The 13,488-nt window shown below is 33.7% G+C and overlaps 3 protein-coding genes and 1 pseudogene across 4 annotated transcripts; 3 read left to right on the top strand and 1 right to left on the bottom strand.

The window, feature by feature from the left end:
- The first annotated feature begins 423 nt into the window (after positions 1 to 423).
- Positions 424 to 3,485, top strand: AT4G30090 (golgin family A protein). The gene is made up of 13 exons (NM_119155.7): positions 424 to 659; positions 1,149 to 1,267; positions 1,363 to 1,425; positions 1,510 to 1,617; positions 1,697 to 1,747; positions 1,826 to 1,888; positions 1,962 to 2,024; positions 2,099 to 2,263; positions 2,335 to 2,490; positions 2,574 to 2,642; positions 2,734 to 2,795; positions 2,890 to 3,008; positions 3,101 to 3,485. Exons 1-12 carry the CDS (start codon positions 497 to 499, stop codon positions 2,972 to 2,974), a joined length of 1,167 nt encoding a protein of 388 aa, NP_194738.4. The 5' UTR covers positions 424 to 496; the 3' UTR covers positions 2,975 to 3,008; positions 3,101 to 3,485.
- A 2,269-nt stretch (positions 3,486 to 5,754) lies between these two features.
- On the top strand, positions 5,755 to 9,044 carry ARF16 (auxin response factor 16). Its single transcript, NM_119154.5, has 4 exons — positions 5,755 to 5,931; positions 6,525 to 7,630; positions 7,706 to 8,562; positions 8,671 to 9,044. The coding sequence occupies exons 2-4, from the start codon at positions 6,545 to 6,547 to the stop codon at positions 8,738 to 8,740; spliced, it is 2,013 nt and encodes a 670-aa protein (NP_567841.1). The 5' UTR covers positions 5,755 to 5,931; positions 6,525 to 6,544; the 3' UTR covers positions 8,741 to 9,044.
- A 2,465-nt stretch (positions 9,045 to 11,509) lies between these two features.
- Positions 11,510 to 12,372, top strand: LCR19 (low-molecular-weight cysteine-rich 19). Its single transcript, NM_001036678.2, has 2 exons — positions 11,510 to 11,606; positions 11,943 to 12,372. Exons 1-2 carry the CDS (start codon positions 11,549 to 11,551, stop codon positions 12,263 to 12,265), a joined length of 381 nt encoding a protein of 126 aa, NP_001031755.1. The 5' UTR covers positions 11,510 to 11,548; the 3' UTR covers positions 12,266 to 12,372.
- A 596-nt stretch (positions 12,373 to 12,968) lies between these two features.
- AT4G30072 lies at positions 12,969 to 13,378 on the bottom strand (annotated as a pseudogene). Its single transcript has one exon.
- Between the last annotated feature and the right edge of the window lie 110 nt (positions 13,379 to 13,488).

The following is a 13,488-nucleotide window of genomic DNA, read 5'->3' as shown; positions in this document are numbered from 1 at the left end:
TTTATTAAAAATCTATATTTACAGCAAAATAATTAGTTTAAGAAAAAGTCAAGATTTGTTTTTTTACAAGCAACTATATATGGCAAAAAGAAGAAGGAAATTCTTAACAAAAACGTGTGAAGTAAAAGGAAAAATACTACACAATGGACCATTAAAACATATATTTTAACATTATAAGTTTATATCCTTCCGTTTTAGTTGCATTAAGATTTTAAGAGTCAGATTAAGGCTAATTAGGACTTTTCGGATACGCCTAAATTAGGCGTTTTGCATAAGATATTTTTCAATTGACACCTTTTCATCAAAATCTATACAAACTTATTTGGGCCGTTTATAGAATTTATCAAAAGTAAAGAGACAAATATGTAATTATAGAAAAGATAGTAAGACCCTTTATTTGACTTGGTACGCGTTAGTCTCTGTCTCTCTCTCGCGACTCGCGCTCTCTCTCTCTTTCTCTCGTACTGTGCAAAGTCCTCTGTTGCAGTCTCCAATAATGGCGTTTTTTAAGCTACTTTTGTTTCTTTTTCTCGTAACGCTCCAAATTGCTTCATTCACTGGAAATGGAGAAGCTTCTTCTTCTTCCTCAGAGAACAATGGCTGCAATGGAGATCAAAACCATTTGCTTAACGAACTCAAATCCACCGTCTCTGCTCTTCGTACGGTTCATAACACTCTTACCCTTTTCGATTTGGGCCTAGCTTCCCAGGTTTTCTTTCAAAAGTCTGCAAATTTAGAGCGTTAATGTCAATGTAAAGGTTTAGCCTTTTTGAACTTTCTCTACGATTAGCTGAATTTTGTTTTCTGGGTATTTCTTCAGTTTTGTTTATGAAGAACTGTAGCGAATATGAGAAGAGGTCTTTTGATATTTGTTGCATACCTGCATTGCTTTGGAAAATTCTGTAGAAATGAGTGTAACGGTTCATTGAATTTTGATATGAAATCGAATTTTTCTTGTTTTTAACCTTTTTGCAAAAGAGAGACGTTTCACATTTTCAGCTTTCGTTCTGTTTCGGGAAGATTACTTGTGTAACGTTTGTTACTTTTCAAAGCTGACGACGTTTTAGTTTTTACAATAGCTGCATCTTTGATTTGGTTGCTAACTATTGAGAGGCTTTTTTTTTTGTTTCTTTGTGTGTTGTTTAAAGAATCAATCATCAAGGAGAAAAACCAAGAATTGCTTAGCAAGGAAGAGAAAATCCGAGGTTTGGAGTTATATATCAGGGAGAAACCTTATTTGTTTGAGAGTGAAATTGATTTTTCTCAAGTGAGATTTTCATCCATCTTCTGGTCATTTGTTAAAAATATGTAGAAGAAAGATTGAATTGGTTATTAACTGTTGTCACCGTTAATGCTCTATAGTTTGAGAATCCGGTAAAGCATGCGAGTGAAGTAGAAGAGAAGGTTTATGAACTACAGAAACAGGTTTGGTTTTGTAGTTTGAATTGTGTGGTTCCTTTTGCCTCATTACGTTTATTCAGTCTTTCTATGACACTTGTGCATTGACAGGTATTTGGATTAAAACGGGAAGTGGAAACGCAACGCAAGAGAAGGCTCGAAGTGGAAGCTGAATTAGCAGATAAGAAAGTTGCACAACTTAGCTCAAAGCTTGAAAATGTAAGAGATATGGTACTTCTAGGATTTGATGTACATATTGTAGAGTTCACTGTAACTTTTTTTTTTTTCCTGTGTTCAGATCGATGGGTGGTTCTTGTCTAAACTTGGTCTTAACCCGACTGAAAGTCAGGTAATTCTAAAAGGTTTAAGGCGTGTAACATCGCATAATCTAGTGATAACTCAAGTCCCTTTCTTTTCATGTTTGCAGGCATATCTGATGACCCTATGGCATCAACATCTTAGCCCAACTCTTCATACCACTCTTCAAATGGTTTGTCTTCAATTCACAATTTACCCTGAAAGTCTTCAATTTCTTCTTTAAAGACAAATCCTTTCTTCAACAGGTGTCGATGAAAATTGAGCAAGTCCAGAAATGGTCAGAGCCTCACATTGAAACACTGAACTCAGTGAGTTTTGTTCTAACTGCACACTTGTTTACTTTTCCATTTTCTTGATACTGATATCTGATCTTTATTTTCAGCAATGGATTCCAAGCATCAAAGATGCATGTGTCACAATAACCATATATCTCGAACCAAAAGTTCAATATATAACCGATAAGTCCATCGAGTTGTTATATACATCTAAGCAGGCTTTGACACCACATCTCATCCAAGGATTTGACGCTTCATACTACTATCTTGAGGTTAATATATTTCCATCTGCTTCTCTTCAACATTGCATAAAACATTGTGATCATTGTTTTGTTTATATTAGGTGATCAGAACACATACACATCCGTACACGACCCGGATTATGACCTTAACGAAGCCACACTTGGAGAGAGTACAAGTTGCCTTAGAGCCATATACTGAAAACGTAAGACATGGCTTTCAGAAGTTGGTTAACTCAACCAAAATCTACCATCAACAGGTATATTCATCATATTGTGTCCTTGTTTTTACGAAGTCAACTTAGAGTAACACTTTCATAAGCTTCACTCTGTTGAAACCAAGGCTCAAGAAATGCTGAAGAACAATGAGATCACCAAACCGGTTGCTACCATGGACTTAGCTTGGGTTGGGGTATGTGATTTCAACAACATCTGGTCATTCTATCCATCTATAGAGTCTACAAATCCGAACTCACTCACTTCTTCTATTAAATTTTCAACAGGCCACAGCTTTAATTGGATTCCCTCTTATATTCATCATCAAATTGCTTTCTGCAGTCTCCAAGTAAGCTTTGAACATCATTCAACAATAGTCTAAACTTTACTTATAAGTTTCAATCTGTTGCATCAGAAAGTACTTACAGAATTGCATCTAACAGTCCTAAGGGGAAGAAGAGACACAACCATAAAAAAGAACCAACCACCGGGTACCGCAGAGCCAAACGCCGACATCCTCACCAATGATACAATAGGACTATAACTTGAAGAGATCAAAAAGGTTTTTGTGACTTCACTTAATCGATATATATATCATTCGTTTTGGTTCCTATTAAAAGATGGTTACTTAAATGGAGGAAATATCTTTTGCAGGTGGTTTGTATATACCTTTCTGGTTTCTGAGACTTATAATAGTTAAATATCTATTGGCTGAAGAAGTTGAAGCAGAGGTGTTCTACAAAACTATAGGTCTCTCTTGACTCTCTGTAGTGACAAAATCTTAGAACAATCTTTTTCAGTTTTCATAGTTTATGGTTTTTTATAAAGTAGAGAAGAGAAGAAAAGAAAAGAGTTGTAAATCTTCTCACATTGATACAGATGTGATTGGGAAATTTTAGTTTGCCATGTTAATGTAACCAGGCCCAGCCCAATTGTGTTGGGTACAAGTTGAAACTAAAAAGCCTTAATATTTCAGATTTTTTTTTTCGGACAAACATACAACTTCAGATTAAAATATCTTTATCTATATTTTAAAAGAGGAAAAAAAAACTATTTTGTGAAGACAAAATGGGAGAAAGAAAAGGACAAGAGAGAGTCAATGTCTATAACGACTGTTTGTGTCTGATCCCAATTTCATGTCTTTATATGTCTTCTCCTTTATAGGTCGCTTTTCATTTACGCTCTTTCTTGTTTTTAGCTTTCATTTCTCTTTTTAGCTTTTATTTTATCATTCTGTTTTTTTTCTTTTGTCCAAACTATTTTTCAAATTTTTTATCAAATCCATTATATGTGAATAAAATAAAAACCATAAACCCAAATAATTGAATGGAACAAACAAACTAAAATGTATAAATTGAAAAATAAAACAAGCAAGAAATATTGGCGAGCATTTCCATTTCCGTCATGTCTCGTTGCTGTCTATAAATAATTTTTTCTTTTTAAGAAATTTGTTTCGTCCAGTTCTCGCAAAATCCCAAATTGTGGTTTGCCAACCCCTAAAAATATAACATGATTATTAGTAGATTGAGTTCACATGCCCAAGTTTTTCCAAAAGTTAGCCCAAATCTAAATTACATTATTAACGACACTTGTGGTCATGAGGAACATCGATAAACATAGAAGGTGTAACCACTAAGGAGTATTACATGCAAATGTGGTAACCAAAATCTGAAGGAATAATAAGAGGACAATTAGATCAGATCCGGTGGTTTAAGATTCAAATACCGAATTTGCCCTTGTGACATGTAAATTATTACTGGATTAACATAAATGGAGACACACGTAATAACTATTGACAAGGAAAGTATGTGGTATTGACCAAACAACACACATACACAGACACACTTCAAACTTAACCATGGTTACTCACACGTGATATGTCCTCCGGTTAAATATGTTTTCATTATCATTGTTAATTATTATTTTCTTATTATCACATTCCCATATATTAAAAGATTTTAGTGTTATCTAAAATAATTTCAGATTATAATTTCAGTTTCATAATTCCAATCTTGAAAATTTTGGTTCTTATACTTGTGTATATAATTGGATATTGGATTTTTGTTTACGTATGGCCTAGATCAAACTCTTGGTATTATTAATTGGAAAGCTAACTCTTACGACAAAAAAATACAATGACACATGCGGAAATTTATTGAGCCTTGCTACGATCATGTAGGATTGACATATGTATGTCGTATCTCTATCTTATTTGGATATATAGGGTATAGTCATATCAGAGAAATTTTCTAAAATGTTTTCTTAGGATCCTTAAATTATATTTTAAAAGGATTATCTAAGTCTCCTGATTTCCTATGAATTGGTTCGCAACCTACGAAAAAACTATGGGATCAAAAGCAAAAAATTCTAAGTTTTTTTTTCAACTTTGGTAAATTTTAACATAAATAGTTAGATGTTTATCTCCCTTCATTCCTTTTTGAAACCAATAATTTTAATCTTCCTTTCACTTACCATTTAGAAAAACACACGAAACTATGTTTTTTGTTTTTAAAAATATGTGTACCTCATATATATGCTGCATGTACAGCCTTTATACGTCTATATGCAGTTGTGTATTTCATATAATTATACTATACAAATAGAACATAAAATAGAACTATAGTTATTTACAACACAATATATATATATATATACAGCTGTATAATGTATTTTAGAATACTAGTCTGGGCCAATCAAACGGGAATATAAAAACCCGAGGTAGAATTTTATTTTTACATCGTTTAAACACAAAGAAAGATGGTTAGCAACAGCAAATTGCTTACATGGTTATCAACAAAATATCGTGTTTCGTAAACAATAAGTTAAAAATAATTCAATGAACTATTGGGATTATCAAATCAAACTGTAAAAATTAGTTTATTCAAAGAACAATTAATGGCTGAGTTAATTAGCTTGCCTTGAATTGTTAAATAATTAGATGCTTCTAATCAGATTTCAAGGAGATATGTCGGAAGCACCGACGACACGTGCGGATCCGTCACGTGCGCGATTCAACTCTTTAACTCGTATGTCGATATTTCTTTTTTTAATTCTCTTCTTTTTTCACACTCCATATTGTCGATTTTTATGCCCGGAATCAAGGGTTTGACTTACCAAATTGTTACCTTCTTTTAGGCTTAAAATTTATTACACTTAAAATAATCCGGATTAATATTTTCTAAAAAATTCACTAACTAGAGAAGAAATAATAATAAAAAAGACATGTGAAAGAGTTAATGAAAGTTGAGAAAAAAGAGATAATATTATTTTTATTTTATTTTTAGTTTTGTTTTTCTGCAGAAGAGCCAAAGCTCTTTCCTTCATATATACGAACCCCTTTTTCCATTTTCTTTGTGCAAAAAGTGTAACCTTCCTTATCCGATTCTGAAGCAGAAATTAGCTGCAGAATCTTCAGATTCTCTCTATACCTAGATTGGTTTTTCACAGAATCTTCGCTATTTTGTTCAGATCTGCCACTGTTTCAGGTTTGAACTAATTTTACATAAATTTTCTCTCCTAATCTTTCTCTGTTTCATCTTTGGTTTTCTCAATCGATTCGATATGAATTTGATTTGGTTTAGCTTGATTCGATTTGATCATCATGTCTAACTAGTTCTATCTAACTTTGTTAGTTTACTGTTCTTTTGTGTGGTTCTTGTTCTTACTTCAGACCGATCTATGTTTTTTTTGCTTTGTCTGCTTCACACAACACAATCGTGAGCTTGCTCTTATGAAAATCTAATCTAACTAAATTTTCTTAATTTGTGGTCTTTTTAATTTCATAATGGATTAATAAACTAAATATCCTCAAAACGTTCTTGAAGTTTTATAATTTGTATTTTTTGTTTTCTCCGGAGATTTGGTATTTGAAATCTTCTTACTATCTGAAATGACCCTTTTTGTCGGTTTTTCTTGAATCTTTTTATTTATTTTTATTTTCCGGGAAAATTTCGTTTGTTAGGTAAAGTTGACTGATACAAAGGACTTGAGTTGCTAAATAAAAAGCATTTGTATTGTGCTTTTGTTTGGTTACTCTGTTCTCAAACAAAAGCTGATACATTTGTATTTGTTGTTGCAGCAAAAACGGTCACAAAAAATATGATAAATGTGATGAATCCAATGAAAGGTGGAACAGAGAAAGGTTTAGATCCTCAGCTATGGCATGCATGTGCTGGTGGTATGGTTCGTATGCCTCCTATGAACTCTAAAGTCTTTTACTTTCCTCAAGGTCACGCCGAAAACGCTTACGATTGTGTCGATTTCGGTAATCTCCCTATTCCTCCCATGGTTTTGTGTCGTGTTTTAGCCATTAAGTATATGGCTGATGCTGAATCTGACGAGGTTTTCGCTAAACTGAGATTGATTCCTTTGAAAGATGATGAGTATGTTGATCACGAGTATGGTGATGGTGAAGATAGTAACGGTTTCGAGAGTAATAGTGAGAAAACGCCTTCGTTTGCTAAGACTTTGACTCAGTCTGATGCTAATAACGGTGGGGGTTTCTCTGTTCCTCGTTATTGCGCTGAGACGATTTTCCCGAGGTTGGATTATAACGCCGAGCCGCCGGTTCAGACCATTCTTGCTAAGGATGTTCATGGTGATGTTTGGAAGTTCAGACATATTTATAGAGGGACGCCTCGGCGTCACCTTCTTACAACCGGATGGAGTAATTTTGTAAACCAGAAGAAGCTTGTGGCGGGAGATTCGATTGTCTTCATGAGAGCGGAGAATGGAGATCTTTGTGTAGGTATTAGGAGGGCTAAGAGAGGAGGGATAGGTAATGGACCCGAATATTCAGCGGGTTGGAATCCGATCGGTGGAAGTTGCGGCTACTCTTCTCTGTTAAGGGAAGATGAAAGCAATAGTTTGAGGAGAAGTAATTGTTCCCTTGCGGATAGGAAGGGGAAAGTGACGGCTGAATCTGTTATAGAAGCAGCCACTCTTGCTATTAGCGGAAGACCGTTTGAGGTTGTGTACTATCCGAGAGCTAGCACTTCAGAGTTTTGTGTCAAGGCATTAGATGCTCGAGCTGCCATGCGGATTCCGTGGTGCTCAGGTATGAGGTTTAAGATGGCTTTTGAGACAGAGGATTCGTCTCGGATAAGTTGGTTTATGGGGACTGTTTCAGCTGTTAATGTCTCTGATCCTATCCGTTGGCCTAACTCTCCTTGGCGGCTTCTACAGGTAAACAAACACTCAAAATTTTCTTCTAGCTCAAGTTAGAATATAGACTCATAGGTTGCATTTTTGTGTTTTCAGGTGGCGTGGGATGAGCCAGATTTACTCCAAAACGTGAAGCGAGTTAACCCGTGGTTGGTGGAATTGGTATCAAACGTACATCCGATCCCGCTTACTTCGTTTTCGCCACCGAGGAAAAAGATGCGGCTACCTCAGCATCCAGATTACAACAATCTGATCAATTCGATTCCAGTACCTTCATTCCCAAGCAATCCCCTTATTAGATCAAGCCCGTTAAGCTCTGTTCTGGACAATGTTCCCGTGGGTTTACAGGGAGCCAGGCATAATGCTCATCAGTACTACGGGTTATCATCTTCGGATCTTCACCATTACTACTTGAATAGACCACCTCCTCCTCCTCCTCCATCCTCTCTCCAACTTTCTCCTTCTCTCGGTCTCCGAAACATCGATACCAAAAACGAAAAAGGATTTTGCTTTTTGACAATGGGAACAACACCATGCAATGATACCAAATCTAAAAAGTCCCATATTGTATTGTTCGGCAAGCTTATACTACCCGAGGAACAGCTATCAGAAAAAGGCTCAACGGATACCGCAAACATAGAGAAAACGCAGATTTCATCAGGCGGGTCGAACCAAAACGGCGTTGCGGGAAGGGAGTTTTCTTCGTCAGATGAAGGATCACCTTGCTCTAAGAAAGTTCATGATGCATCAGGTTTGGAAACAGGGCATTGTAAAGTGTTTATGGAGTCAGACGATGTAGGTCGAACCTTAGACCTATCGGTTCTTGGTTCATACGAAGAATTGAGTCGGAAACTCTCTGACATGTTTGGAATCAAAAAGTCTGAGATGTTAAGCTCTGTTCTCTATAGGGATGCATCAGGAGCCATCAAATACGCAGGAAACGAACCTTTCAGGTACATTTTTTTATTATAGACAAGATTGTCATATTTTTCGTACTATTTTGATGATGAAGTAAAAGAAAACATCTAATAGTTGTTGGTGTTTTGACTCATCTTTGGCAGTGAGTTCTTGAAGACAGCTCGAAGATTGACAATTCTGACGGAACAAGGAAGTGAGAGCGTTGTAGTATAACTTGGCAGAGTGTTTTGTTGGAGCTTGGAAGTCAAAACTCAACGATTGAATCTTTTAAGTTTTTTTTTTCTTTTATTTGTTTATTTTAGTTCCACTTTTTTGGATTATGTAAGTTTCAAAATGCAATTCACAATCTATTTGCAAATAAAATAGGTTCTTCTTCCCTTGAAAAGCTTCATTGATCAAATAGGGTATAAGAACCAAAGTCTAGACGGCAAATTATGATATGTTTGTCAAAGTCACTTCAATTTGTCTACAAATTAGTGATGACACGCATAAACCAATAGGCCTCAAACATGGTTGCATTGCTTACTTTGATTCATTATGTAATATATAAAGTGATTTTTCTTTAAATATTTCATTATTTGTTTCTTGGGATCAATAAGTTGTTGAGAGGTATGAAAAGTAATAAAAATCTGGAAGACAATTAGTTAGGGTGATGCGAGGGTCATGTCTCTAGGCACATGCACAACAAACAACGGTCGGATCCTATGTTTGACAAAACACAAAGTCCTCAACACCTAAGTTAAGTTGGATCTCCCACTTTTCATTTATAACTCAAAACTATATATATATTTAAAAGATTTTCAGATTCCAATGTATACACAACGAAAATTCCATATCATCTTCAACCTACTAATTATAAATGTACAACGAAAGTACTCTATATTCGCTTCTCGGTTCTCAAAGTCAATGAAGTTCTAAACTCACTTTTTCTCTGCTTATTTAATGTAAAAAGACCAAAAGTTCTAGCCCTTTTTACTTTCTAGTCTTTAATCTTATATAAAACCATACTCACTTTTTCTGTTCCAACCTAATGTCCTATAATGTTCCAATCTCAAGTCTTAATCATGATAGATTTGTAAAAATGTTTTTGTAAAATGACTTGTCCACTCTCAGACCTAATCTGACGACGCTTCTAGACATCAATACAAAAATGAATATGACTTGAGAGTGATGGACATCATGAAATGTGTAAATAGACGAAAGGGAGATATTTTAAATCCAGTTACATGTCATGATTAGAGTTAATATAAATTGAACCAAAACTCAATTATTGTAGCTTAAGAGAGAGTATGAACATTGTATACAAAAATAGATACACACATAAATTAATTGCATATCTGAATAAATCAAAAGTTTAGGAGTTTACATTAATCAAAAGTGATTGTGACAACTCTACGTATGAAGTTGACTCTTGAACCACACATGTTCAGAATTCACAATCCCAACAAGATCATAAGAGAAAACAAACAGCAAAATGAGAGATACATGGGGTAGTCTTGATTTGGATTAATCATTTAATTAATCAAAGTAGTCAAGTTAATCAACTGGCGATCATAATATATATGTTAATTATTAGGACAAAATACTTAGGGTTTTGCAACAAAACTATTGTTAACCATGGTTGAGTACTTGAGTTAAGACGATATCGACAGAAACAAGTGTGACAAAAGTCAAAGAGGAGAAGCGACAGAGTAGCGAACGTTGTGGCACTTTGAATACTATTTTTTATGTAAAATAAACAAATAATTTTTCTTAAATAATAGATTTAAAAAGTAAAAAAAAGAGGACAAGAGAATTAAAAAGAGGCACGAGGTAGACAAAGATTCGTGAGGCAAGGAAATGCCAACTCGAAGGCCTTTCTTTACGTGAAGAAACATCAATGCATGTGTCCTCTTCATATTCACAATTACACTTAAATCTGTCATTGTCTTTCCTTTCACGTTCTTTTTCCACGTGTCCATACTTTCATTTTTTTTTTACACAATCGAGCTCTCTCTTTTTTTTTCTATACCCAAAATATAATACCAATCTCGAGATTTACAACCACCGCGTGAATAAATTTCATAGTGCTAAATTTACGCAAGTACAATAGAAAAACATTTTGTGTTCTTTGACTAAAACATGACAGCAGATTCGATCGGTGAATGTTTTAGTAAACAATCGGAACAAGTGTTGATCGAGTATTCTCAAGATATTTAATATAGTTGGCTACATAATTTGGAATTATGCAAAACTATTATCTAATTTCAAAATTGGGTTTTAATACGAAACGGATCGAACATATGAAGCCCATAAAGTTTTATCTAACTCGAACATAAATAGCCCAGTAAGATATTTGTGCCTTGGAAATGTGGAATGCCACTAGAGATCCAGAATATTTTGGGGCATTAGTACATTATATATAGACCAACTTAATGTTCCAATGAAATATTAGTTAGAAGTTTGAATTCTAATGTTCTAAACCTTGAGGGAGGTGTATTGGACCTAGTAATTTGGAGGATTTTGATTTTTTTTCTTAAATAATCTGTTATTCAAATAAGAATTTTCAAGCTGTAAAACAAAACAAAAATGTCTTTCAAAATCTTATGTTACTGAATTTAGAATTTGCTTAAAATAATTAAAAATATTACCAAATCTCTTGTTATTCAAAAAACAACAATTCTTTGGGAAACAAATATTGAAACTGATTTTGGGAGTCTTTGGATACCTTTTTAGTTGTAAATAGAGATGAAAAAAAATCCCACTTCTGGAGGGGAATATTTTTTGAAAAACAATATGTTAAACATGAAAAATCCCAAATTACTAATAAATCTCACCTAATCCATAATGTATTAAACAAAAAAACTAATAAATCAACCAAATATCTTGAAGTTCACTCAAATCTCCCCCAATCTAAAATATCCTAAATTTCACTAATACTTCTAAAATATGAAGTCCAATACACCCCTTTAAATGTTTCATTGAAATATCATTAATTGTCTCAACCAATTTTCAGAAAGAAAAAAGAAAAACTTAGAAAATATGGAGAAGGCACTTTCACTTGTGGTTTTCATCATCTTCTCTATCATGCTTGCTTCCGGTATTATTTCTATCTTTTTTTCCAATTAGTGAGGCCGTAAATCGTACTCTGAAAACATTAAGAAAAATTATTTTATTTTCATTAAATTTTACAGTTTTAGTATCATAAATTTTTCTTACAAAAGATGAACCTCAACATGGTTGCCTAGCACAGTGGCACATATTTGTAATCTCATTTAAGAAAACCACGATCATTATACTTCATTTTTGACAAAGCTCAAAATTTTCACAATTATATGATCGTTTCCGTTACTTGTAGTAGATTCCACCAATGGTTTAATTTCCTTATATACTAAGAAAAAAACAAAAAAAACAAATAATGTATACTCTTTTACAGTTGAGAATAAGGTAAACGCAAATACATGCATCGAGGGTATTGGTAATTGTCAGCAATGTGACGTGAGATGCAAGGCCAGACACGGACCAGCGGCCAAAGGCGCTTGTGACTCCAAATTTCAACTATGCACGTGCAATTACCCTTGCGGACAGGGTCCATCGCCTCCGCAGCCCAAAAAATGTTATGGTGGAGCTGGCATTTGCAGCGATAGATGTGGGGCTCAGTGTTGCAACCAAAACTGTGCGCAAAAGTATAATCAAGGAAGTGGATTTTGTGACAGCATTGGCAATACTTCTTTGTGTAAATGCCAATATAATTGCTAAAACTTTTTAAATGTTTCTAGAATAAGCAAAAATCAATAAATTTTGTATTTTTCTTTCATGTTTCGATTCGGATGTGGTAAAACTACTAATAAATAAATTCTGATTATTAATCAAAAGTTGCAATGCATGTTCATTATTTATATTTTGTGTTGTTGAAAAATCAAGCAAATATTAATTTGTATTTGCTAGATCTAGTGTTTAACACGAGCTTATGAATATTTTTAAAAAGCTCTAAAATGAACGATAAATTGTACTTGTATTATTGATCACCACTCCACTGAGATAAAATGTTTTTCTTTTAATCAACAATATATTTGTAAGACATTTAAAAAAAAATACAGATAGAAAAAAATCAAAATTTGTGATCTTAATAGTTCTGTTTAGACTAGATTGAAACGCACACTTGATCTACATATTTATGTAACTCAAAGTTCTACATAGCATCCCTTAAGTAGGGTAAAAAAAGTATGTAAGTGTAATTGTCTATGGCACTACCTATTTTGAAGTCATCAAATAAAATATTTTTGATTGTAGACAAAATAGTCTTTTTGTGATCTTAATAGTCTGTTTAATTTTAAACGCAAAAGTGGTGAACCAAAAATATTATATTTTTATTCATATGTAGAACAATGGACATAAGTTAATGTTGTTTACACAAACAAATCATCTAATACTTTGAAAATATACGAATTTTAACCTCCGCTTATATATTATGAGAAATTGAACTTTTGATTGCATGAGTTTTATCAGCCGGACAAGGGTAAGTGCAAATACACTGTCCAAATTGTCCAACATCATTCCCTTTGTCGCATGAACCACCAGCGATTGGCCCAAACATTTACACGATGAAGAGCAGTCAGTCGTTTACGTCCGTCTTGCACATCCCAATGAATGTAAGGCATCTCATAATTTTTTCAACTGTATCCAACAAAAGAAACAATATTCATATATAGATTACAACATAAGTAGAGCAATATACGAATAAGGATCTTATAATAACACAAACATACATTATACGACAAAAATGTGAATTTGTAGTATTATGGTAAGCGAGAAATAAATCATATAGATGTATGATACTAATAAAAATGATATAGAGTGCAATCTCATCATCGATAAGTACTTATTTGGCCAATATTTATTAGTATTATATGTAATCAATCTAAATATCTACGTTTAGGTGAAAAGTTTTTGATAAATACTTTACACTGAATTTTTTTGCT

Source organism: Arabidopsis thaliana, chromosome 4 (assembly GCF_000001735.4).
Source record: "Arabidopsis thaliana chromosome 4, partial sequence".
Taxonomy (NCBI): domain Eukaryota; kingdom Viridiplantae; phylum Streptophyta; class Magnoliopsida; order Brassicales; family Brassicaceae; genus Arabidopsis; species Arabidopsis thaliana.
This window is presented reverse-complemented; position numbering and strand designations above follow the sequence as displayed.

What these genes read in the sequence shown, in the direction of transcription:
- AT4G30090 (NM_119155.7), top strand. Translation starts at nt 497, where the DNA reads ATGGCGTTTTTTAAGCTACTTTTGTTTCTTTTTCTCGTAACGCTCCAA. An exon ending in TTCATACCACTCTTCAAATG is followed by an intron (nt 1,889 to 1,961) that starts GTTTGTCTTCAA and finishes TTTCTTCAACAG; the next exon opens with GTGTCGATGAAAATTGAGCA. An exon ending in ACATTGAAACACTGAACTCA is followed by an intron (nt 2,025 to 2,098) that starts GTGAGTTTTGTT and finishes CTTTATTTTCAG; the next exon opens with CAATGGATTCCAAGCATCAA.
- ARF16 (NM_119154.5), top strand. Translation starts at nt 6,545, where the DNA reads ATGATAAATGTGATGAATCCAATGAAAGGTGGAACAGAGAAAGGTTTA. An exon ending in CTCCTTGGCGGCTTCTACAG is followed by an intron (nt 7,631 to 7,705) that starts GTAAACAAACAC and finishes TTGTGTTTTCAG; the next exon opens with GTGGCGTGGGATGAGCCAGA. An exon ending in GCAGGAAACGAACCTTTCAG is followed by an intron (nt 8,563 to 8,670) that starts GTACATTTTTTT and finishes CATCTTTGGCAG; the next exon opens with TGAGTTCTTGAAGACAGCTC.
- LCR19 (NM_001036678.2), top strand. Translation starts at nt 11,549, where the DNA reads ATGGAGAAGGCACTTTCACTTGTGGTTTTCATCATCTTCTCTATCATG. An exon ending in CTCTATCATGCTTGCTTCCG is followed by an intron (nt 11,607 to 11,942) that starts GTATTATTTCTA and finishes ACTCTTTTACAG; the next exon opens with TTGAGAATAAGGTAAACGCA.